Genomic DNA, 10273 nt, shown 5'->3' with positions numbered 1-10273 from the left:
CAAATTCTTTTTTTTTAAACGGTTATGTGTTATGTTTTTGTTTTTTTTTTAGAGCTAAGCCACAGTTCTGCTATGTTCACCGCGTGGAATGAACCCCGGATTTAAGCGTTGTAAGTTCGTAGAATTACTGCTGTCCCGCTGGAGTACTTTTAAGGACGCAGTACGATACTTTATTATTGACATAAGTTAAAGTCTTAAGCCTTTATAGATCCGATCTGTGTACAGTGAATCGTAACGTTCAAAGTTACAGAAAGTGCGAACCCAGTCACATTATTTATACTAACCGCTAAAGTTTCCTTTTAAACATTTGATTGTTTTAAATGAATTCACATGAGCTTTATTAACATTTGACTGTATTCTAAAACATTTGATTACTACCGCTTGTAAATAATTAATACTAGTAGAATAAAATGCGTCAAATTAAATACTATATTTCTCTTATCTTTTTAATCGGTTTATTTTATTTCATTACACACGTCGACGGAAAGTTGGTAAATTGTTTGTTTAGTTCAGTTTGATGATTAATTTTTCTTTTTCTTTAATTAGTTAAAGAAAATCTTCACTGATAAAGGGAGCGCTCCAAACTCCGTCAGAATTATTTCCTTTGAGTAAGTAACTTTTTTTTTATTACTCAAACTAGTATTGATTTCTTGCGAAATATTATATTAAGTGGTACGTTTAGGCTTATTGAAATACTGTAAAACAAAACTCCATCAGAATTATTTCCTTTGAGTAAATAATGATTCTTTTACTAGAACCGGTGTTTATTTCACACCAGTATTTCAATAGGCCTAAACATTCTACTTAATATAATATTTCGCGTGAAATAAATACCGGTTCTAGTAAAAGAATCATTATTTACTCAAAGGAAATAATTCTGATGGAGTTTTGTTTTATAGTATTTCAATAAGCCTAAACGTTCCACTTAATATAATATTTATAAAACAAAACATATATAAAATTCAGTCCATTAACCATAGCGTAAAACTTGTGGATTTAGTAAGGATCTAATACTTTAAGAAGTTATCAAATAGCAAGAGAGCAAATACTTAGAAGTTATGCGAAAAAAACCTTTATGCATGAGATACATCCCCGCTGATTACACAGGCCTCGGAATGTCTTGGTTCGCTTTACAGCGACTTGGAACCAAACCCATGCACTCTCTGCACCAGCAGCTCAGAAAGCTTTACAACGCTACCTACAGGTAAATGACGAAATCATGGCCAGACACCACATCAGTTCACTGTCTGTGAAAGTAGAAGGTAAGGAAACTTTAATCAAATATTTTAACATGTCTGAATCTTTAAATTTTGTTATCTCGTTTTCCATCCTGAAATTTTATTTCGCTTTCCTATTTCAGTTTATCGCCTAGCCAAGTCAGATATTTTAACTTAGTCTTTATTTGAGTTATTGACGATAATTATGAATTATTTCTTCAGTTTTTTTATTAACAAGTCAAAAAGTACAAAACTTGTTGATCAAGTAACGAATTTATTGTTCAGTAACTTTATTATGACTTTAAAATATTTTGATGTTTCAGCTCGAAACACTTTTGCTAAAAAAATATGTGCGAAAAAAAAAAGAAATCCTTTGTTCCCAATTGTATCTCATGAAATAATTTCAATCACATAATCAAAGAGTGTTTCTTCAAAACAGAACTATCTGCTAGTATTACAGTAACGGAAATACACAAGCGATACACATAAAGGAGTCACCAATGAATAGGGGGATTTACCGTCACTTATAACGCCCCACGGCTGAAAGGGCGAGCATGTTTGGTGGGGCAGGGATTCGAAACCGCGACTCTTACACAGAGCATTGCGTCTTTGTTATGCTGCCATACAGTTTTTCAATGATTCTAGAATATTGTTCCAAATGTCCTGTGAAGCTGTTTGGTTGCCTTTTGACCTTTTCAGTTTTTCAATAATGCCAATCAGCCTCACGAATGTTCAGGTTGGAACGTGTTGTTTTTCAATGATTGTAGAATATTGTTCCAAATGTCCTGTGAAGCTGTTTGGTTGCCTTTTGACCTTTTCAGTTTTTCAACAATGCCAATCAGCCTCACGAATGTTCATGTTGGAACATGTTGTTCAGGCCAAACCATGGTTGTCGTTACATTCAAGGTATAATTCTACCAGATTTTCTGTTTACCCGAGACCGTTGTCTTGCTGGAAGACGAATCTCCGTTCGATAAGCTGTGTTTCTGAGGAACTGGCATAATGGATCAGGTACTTGTAAGCAGTCAAGACACCTTAGGTCGAGACGCAGCTTCAAGCTCGTAGTGACATCCCACCGTGTTTTATTTTACATATTGTACTGACTGTAATACAATTCTCCTAACCACAGCCGAACAAACTATCGTTGATTTATGTCAAACAATTCAAATTCGGAGTCATGTGTAAAAAGCACAAGTCTTCTACTTTGCTCATTACACTGTTTGTAGCACAATTGCCATTTCATCCTCTTTGGTTGGTTACTTTTTTTCAGCAGCAGTTTTCAGTATTGGGTACTGTTCTCGAGATAACATTCACACTCGATTTTTATATTTATTAAAAAAGGGCAAACTTTTACTTTATTATTGAAACAATTATTATTGTAACACGTAATAGGATCACGTACTACTTTTCTATATAGACGCATTCAAATCTCCCAAGTCTTCTTTACAGTTACTGCTAAGCCTCGTCAGCAGATTAACCCTTGATTAATGTGGAAAACTCAAACGATAGAATATTTACAAAAATGAATATTTTATTCACATGGAGATGAGGATCATTATATTTACAAAATGTCTACGATATTCTAGTCTGCACCATTTACTTTAAAAACAATGCTATTATTAATAGTGCTAGTTTCACGTACCCTTTTCAGAGTCATGCATACAACAGATCCTATTGAAACATGTAATATTCCCACACCGTTTTGCTTGAAGTATCTTTGAACACAACCAATACTTTGATTTATACAAGCTTATCATGTGGTATTTCAGTGCCAAAAGTCATGACTGGAGCATTTTACTTCTACTGTGTCAAGTATGACTACCTGAACTTTTATGAGCTTTACACTGCTGTGGCAATTTTTGATTGGTTGGATGACAACCAATCACAATGTAAGGTATCAAATGCGTCATTGTTTTCTTGATGCAGTTCATTTCCACAAAGTGAAAGTGTAGGTATTCCCACATTATGTTTTTTTTGTTGTGTTTTTCCTTACCGATTCCATAATTATTTTCAAAACTGTATATGCCAATGAAAGGCAATGCTTCAAATTATGTTTTATGTAACATAAGATGCGATTCTAAATTTCGGGTCATTCCTCTTGAGCAACTGCTTTTGAAATGTAGTGAAAAATTTGCTATCAGTGTAGTATTTTTATATTTTTCTGGACATATTAAGGTTAAGGATTATCACCATCTTTATTACGATGTTTATTTAAGCCATATATATCAAAACTATTTTGTATAGTTACAGACTTTTACATTTTGATAAATTTTCAGAGGTTTTTAACGAGTGTCAGATTCAAAATGGCGGCTGCTCTCACCAATGCTTCTGGAGTGACTCAAGACTGGTGAAAACATGTTCCTGTTCCGAGGGTTACAAGCTTGAAAACGATGGCCAAACATGCACTGACGAAAGTACTTCCCCGATTTGTCACTTTATATACATTTTGCTTGACTTAAGTCAAATACTCTAAAACTTCATAAAAAGTATCTTTAGTTTGATGCTGAGTTGTTGTTTCTCCACAGTTTAGTGAGCAGAGAATCAATAAAAGTACCTAATGCCTAACTGAATGTCTGTTTCTTGTGCAACATTATTTAACAAAGGTTTATTCGACCAAGATTAATATACCCACTTCCCTTTGAGCTGAAATTAACGAAAATTACAAACTTTCAGGAATCTGCTTTTAATGTTATGTTAATCATATATATATATATATATGTAAACTCAAGATCAAAATCATTTTGTACGGTTTGTTGAAATACAAAAATTATAGTGATTGTTTATTTTCCAGCTATGTCTTCAGTGGTACCTTCCAACCCCTTCAAACCAAACATATATACGCCACCAGATGGAGTGTTTAGTCATACGATGACAAAAGAAATGTTGTCTCCCTCTACTCAGGAAAGTGTCTCTACTACTGCTAGTACAATAGAAAATATTACAATTCTTGTTGGCAACCAAACTTCTGCAGTTAGTGAAAACATATTGTTTAAATCACCTCCAACATTCAAGACAACAATAATCGATTCGACCGTAAATAGAAAAAATGTCTTAGCTTACGAAACAACAACAGAAAGCTCAACAATATCGAGAAAAATTACTGACATGCTCACATCCACTACTGCATCTTTCCACGCAAATACAGATAGTTCCTTATTACTGAATGGCGAAAAATCTGACGTCACCACTGCAATCGCATCAGAAAAAAGTCCAACTTCTGAGACTACTGATGCGTATACTGTAACGAATTCTAAAAATTTGGAAGTTGTTCAGTCCATTTATAATTTAACCATCGATTCACTTTTTGAGGACAACAACCAAACCACTGCTGTTGTAAGAAGTGACGAAAAAGAGTTTATTCACGGAGAAGATGGGTACAAGTCAGCTTGGGAAGCAATGGGATTTAATGTACAACCTACTGGTATGGATGCTAATAAGACTGACAAAACAGGTTATGACAGAGTCACAACTCTTTCCTCCGAAGATTCCACAGGTATTTCAGAAACTTTAGAGACTTTCCCTGAACATTCTACATCTTTTACAAACGCAACTGAAGCCCAAACGTCAGAAGACGTGACAACGGTTTTAAGCTTGCAACGTGAGGAAGTAGCCACTACCTATGCAAATTCGTTAGTTGAACAAACACAGAATGAAAGCACTACGACCTCCTCGAACTTCCTTCTCGGAGGTGGAGACCGAAGTTCAACTCAGAACATTACGATCAAGACAACTCCCTTCACGTCTGCCAACGATCAGTTTGAAAATATTATTGAAAACACAGGTGTTCTTAAATCGTTTGTAACAGATGATACGACTATATACCTTAACGATGAGACAAGTGTAACCACACTTTCATCTGTAGCTACAGCAGTGTCTCAAGAAGAAGATAAAATACTAACCACCACTTTTCATGACAGCAAATATACAGAAGTCTCATCGAATCCAATGGGAATCCCTAAATACAAAATGAAAGATTCAATGGGAGTGACTAAACCAACAGAGGTCACTATCGATGATGATCAGTCGGTAGTCCAATCAAACGAACCAGAAGTTATAAATTTTATTCAACACTCCTTTATCAACGACAGTAATTTCCAACAAGAAGCCTTAACAGAGGGGAATTCTACAACTACTTTGACACCAGCTCATAGAAAAAATATTTTATCTGAGAGTAATAACATAACAACGTTGTTATCAACCACTGTGAGAAGTGTTTCCCCCGAAGGAGGTTCTCAGATTGGTTCTGTACTAACTACCGCAGAAGAACCTTTGCCAGAAAATAGTTCAACAACTTCTTCACTAAGAACTGCCACAGAAAAGTCTCTACCTAAAGGTAGTTTTACAACTGTTTCACTAACAACTTCTTCAGAAGAACCTTTACCAGAAGATAATACTCAGACTGGTTCACTAATAACTATTACAGAAAATGTTTTGCCAGAAGGTAGTTCTAAAGCTGTTTCACCAACAAATTTCACTGAAGAATTCTCACCAGAAAGTAATCTTCAAACCATTTCACTAACAACTACTACTGAAGAACCTTTACTAGAAGGTAATTCCAGGGCTGGTTCACCAACATCTACCATGCAAGAGCATTTACCACCACGTAGTTTTATAACTATTTCACTAACAACTACCACAAAAGCATCTTTATCAGAAGGTGATTTTCAGACCAGTCCACTAACAAATAGTATTGGAGAACCTTTACCTTCTACGACCAGTTCATCAACAACTACCACAAAAAAATACTTACCAGAAGGTAATCCTCAGACTGGTTCAATAACAGCTAACGTAGAAGAACTTTTACTTGAAGGTGATTCTCAGACCAGTTCACTAACACCTACCACGCAAGAGTATTTACCAGAACAAAATTCTATTACTATCTTACTAACAACTACTACAGAAGAATCTTTACCAGAAGGTAGTTCTCAGACTGATTCTTTATCAACTACTACAGACGAACTTTTACAACAAACTGGTTCTCAGACCAATTCACTAACAACTACCACAAAAGAACCTTTACCAGATGGTAGTTCTCAGACTGATTCTTTAGCAACTACTACAGAAGAACCTTTAATAGAAACTGGTTCTCATACTGGTTCGCTAACAACTACCACAGAAGGACATTTACCAGAAGCTAATTCTCAGACTGAATCGTTAACAACTACTACAGAGAAACCTTTACTAGAAACTCGTTCTCAAACCAGCTCATTAAAAACTACCATAGAAGAACCTATGCCACAAAGTAATTTTCGGACTGATCCGTTAGCAACTACTACAGAAGAATATTTATTGGAAAGTGGTTCTCATACTGCTTCACTATCATCTATCACGGAAAAACCTTTTACAGAAGGTAGTTCTACGATCGTTTCTCATACGAATTCCACAGAAGAACCTTTACCAGAAGAAAAATCTCGGACTGGTTCATTAACAACTACCACAGAAGAAAGTTTACGAGAAGGTAATTCTGTAATTGTTTTAATAACAACTACTCCAGAAGACACTTTACCAAAAGGCAAGTCTCAAAAAGAGTCACTAAAAGCTTTCACAGAAGAATATATAACAGCAGATATCCAGACAATTATTTCATTGAAAACTACTGGAAAAGAATATTTAGTAGAAAGAGGTACTCCAAACACTTTTACAAATAAGCCTTCACCAGAAAGTGGTTCTTCATTTGTTTCCTTCACAAACACCACCCAGCTAAATGTTCAAGATGAATATAACTCTTCCTTCTTATCCAGTGTTACCAATAATGACGCCATATTGGTAAAAAACCTACAGCTAACTAACCACACCTTCGTTTTAAGTAATACAAGTTTTAGTGGAAAGAACAATAGAGATTCATTTTGGACTAATACATCACTACAACATATCAATGCCACTTTGATACCAACAGAAGACATTAATACAACATCAAATAATGATACTATTGCCGTCACAGAAACTCATACATGGACCTTTCTAGAAGGACGTGGACTACAAGAAACATTTCCTGCAGATCGAATCAACGGACCAAGTTTTGAACTTCAAGAAACGGATGCACTGACAGCGATTGACTCATTTACTAACAGCACTAAGATTTCCAGCAGTAGCACACTGACCAGTCCTCAGGATAATATTCCAAAAGAGTTTTCAGTAGAAAACACTGTTTTAGATAACCCAATGAATATTCTTTCTGGGAAGGATTTCAACAACATCGAAACAACAACACCTACAATTCTTGAACAAAAATATACCACTAACGTAACAAGTGCATCTTCGGTTGGTCCAAGTCACTTAACTTATGAAGACATAAGACCAATTACTGATCTTCCTAAGAAGGAAGAAGTTGATAGCGAAACTCTTGCTTGGAATACAACTAGGATAGAGACAGAAGAAGAAAATTCGTTGCCATCTTTATTTTCCCAACAATCCATAATAGGGACTTCTGAAAAGAACCAAACTGTCAAAGATTCCGAGAGTTCCCAAACTAATAACTTAACTACCACCAACCTCTCGTTCTTGTCAAACAATAGAGAATTGACCACTCAAATTAGTGAATATGAAGAACTAATTTCTGACATAGACTCCAAAACATTTGTGATTGACACTGGCAACTTCACGGACTCATCTAAAGTCAACGAAACTTTAGTGTTCTACCGTGAAAACTTTACGGACTCGTCTAGAGCAAACAAAAGTGATAAAACTAAATCTAATGCATTACATTTAAGTGAAAAGATCGAGTTTAGCAATGAAAACTCCACTAATATATCTAATTTTAACGAAACATGGGTATTCAGCAGTAAAAACTTCATTAATCCATCTAATTTCAACGAAACGTCGGGATCCAGTAGTAAAAACACCACTACTCCGTCTAATTTCAATGAAACGTCTAGGATAAGCAGCAAAAACGTCATTAACCAGTCCAATTTAAATGGCACTTCTGTGTTCAGTAGTGGAAGTACATCTAAACAATTAAAACTTAACGGAACTTTTTTAAAAAGCAGTGACAATGTAACTAAATTATCCGAACAAGTAATTTCACCAGTACAAAGGGTTTGGTCTAATTTTTCTGAGGATGTGTCGGAAAATCTTCTGATGTCACTGTTAAACGAATCATTGCTTTTGGGAGAACCAAAATCTACGTGGAGAGAGACAAAGGGAAACAGAACTGGAAAAGAAGAAAGCTGTGGAGATGGTAGGTTCTATATTCGGATCCTTGAAAATGTGGCTAAGCTAAGTAATTTCAGTTTTAAGTTTTAAAAAATTCAATAACGTTATTTTGAAATCCAACATAAGTAAACTGTACAAATGTCATCCCAATGAATACGATGATCAGGATATGACAATTTAGATATATTTTTGATATTACTCATTTGTTGAAGATAATCCTGTTTAATGCTTTAAAATGCCTGTGAGACAAACATTAAACGAGTTTCGGATAAATGTTTTAGTGTAGACTCGTAGTACAAAAACTGTACTTAATTTACCATAATATTTTTGCTGTCAACAAGGCAAGTTCAAGTGTGGGAGAGAAGAAGAATGCCGAAGTGTTACTTTGATTTGTGATGGTTTTGTTGACTGTGCGGATGGCTCAGATGAAGATAAGTGTGAGTAAGCTATTGCAGAATGTTTTGTTATCAAAGGTTTCTTGGTTAGGGTATGTTAGTTTCAAACATACTATTGGTGTGAACGTGCTTTTTAAGCACTATGAGAAAAACATATTCACTAGATAGGTGAATTGAAGAAAATGTGTCATTGGCCACTATTCAGTTCTTCACATTATATAGCCGCACAATAGCAGACATAATAAATAAACTTAGTATTTGGAATACTAATTTTATTCATTATGTTAGTTTGTCATCTAATAAAATTTAATATGAAAGAGAAGATGGTAATATCAAGATATTTCTGAAAACTAACAACGTTAGGTTGAAAGCACGATTTCGGTTGAGGAGTAATATTTTTACGTGAAATGCTAATTTCTTTTTTTTAAGTGAAGTTGTTGCTATTGTCAAAATAGTTTTTTGTTTTAACAATTCGTTGTTAAAACAAAGAACTATTTTGACCTAGCAACAACTGCATTGTTAAAACAAAGAACTATTTTGACTTAGCAACAACTGCATTGTTAAAACAAAGAACTATTTTGACCTAGTAATAATTGCAGTTGTTGCTGGGCATAAATAGTTCTTTGTTTTAACAATGCAGTTGTTGCTACGTTAAAATAGTTATGTCAGGCCCATCATTTTTGGCATTACTAAACTTGATGCTTATATATATATATGTGTGTGTGTGCATGTATATATGTATATTTGAATTGTTGCGTTAGGCGTATTCATGGTACCAACAAAGATATGAACGTGAAACAATCAACTCTTAATTCACTTTTAAACGACTACACCACATAAGAGCAAAGTTAGGCCAAGTCACTAAAAACCAACTTAACATTCAACTTGTTGTAACGTTACTTTAATTTACAAAGTGTTCCAGAAAACTTGAGGTTATCTTTTTACCTCGACTTATGCGAAAAGTGTTTCAATTTGGAGCTAACAAATTAGGCGTTTCGGTCAGTCACGTTGTTGACTATCAGGTTTTTAGTATCTACTAACGATTTAGTCACTGCTTGCTGATTTATATGTTTGTACTCAGAATGTAAGGCATAAAATGAAATAGGAGAACCACTTTTTGTAACGTTTATCTGACTATATGGTATTGTATTTATAGACGAAAGTTTCACTGATTACAGAGTAACACTTTTCACAGACTAAAGTTTCACTAACTACATAGTAACACTTTTCATAGACAAAAGTTTCTTTAACTACATACATGGTAACAGTTTTCATAGGCTGAAGTTTCACTGATTACATAATCACACTTTTCACAAACTAAAGTTTCACTAACTATATAGGAACACTTTTCATAGACAAAAGTTTCTTTAACTACATACATGGTAACACTTTTCATAGGCTGAAGTTTCACTGATTACATAATCACACTTTTCACAAACTAAAGTTTCACTAACTATATAGTAACACTTTTCATAGACAAAAGTTTCTTTAACTACATACATAGTAACA

General features: G+C 34.5%; 2 protein-coding genes across 2 annotated transcripts in view; both read left to right on the top strand.

Annotated features, from left to right (window-relative positions):
• The first annotated feature begins 1219 nt into the window (after positions 1–1219).
• Positions 1220–8295, top strand: LOC111087700 (serine-rich adhesin for platelets-like). Its single transcript, XM_022395272.1, has 4 exons — positions 1220–1262; positions 2987–3106; positions 4009–7988; positions 8245–8295. The coding sequence occupies exons 1-4, from the start codon at positions 1220–1222 to the stop codon at positions 8293–8295; spliced, it is 4194 nt and encodes a 1397-aa protein (XP_022250980.1).
• A 490-nt stretch (positions 8296–8785) lies between these two features.
• LOC106467138 (atrial natriuretic peptide-converting enzyme-like) overlaps positions 8786–10273 on the top strand; it is a 23349-nt gene continuing 21861 nt past the window's right edge. Inside the window, exon 1 of the mRNA XM_022395271.1 lies at positions 8786–8810. Within this exon, the coding sequence (XP_022250979.1) occupies positions 8786–8810 (25 nt within the window). The remainder of the gene's footprint in view (positions 8811–10273) is intronic.

Source organism: Limulus polyphemus, unplaced genomic scaffold, assembly GCF_000517525.1.
Source record: "Limulus polyphemus unplaced genomic scaffold, Limulus_polyphemus-2.1.2 Scaffold2501, whole genome shotgun sequence".
NCBI classification, from domain to species: Eukaryota; Metazoa; Arthropoda; class Merostomata; order Xiphosura; family Limulidae; genus Limulus; species Limulus polyphemus.
The sequence above is the reverse complement of the archived record's forward strand: the minus strand, read 5'-3'. Positions and strand labels throughout refer to the sequence as shown.

Coding starts and splice junctions, on each gene's coding strand:
- LOC111087700 (XM_022395272.1), top strand. CDS start 1,220: ATGGCCAGACACCACATCAGTTCACTGTCTGTGAAAGTAGAAG. Junction 1,263..2,986: donor ACTGTCTGTGAAAGTAGAAG/GTAAGGAAACTT, acceptor GTGGTATTTCAG/TGCCAAAAGTCATGACTGGA. Junction 7,989..8,244: donor CTAATTTTAACGAAACATGG/GTATTCAGCAGT, acceptor TAATTTCACCAG/TACAAAGGGTTTGGTCTAAT.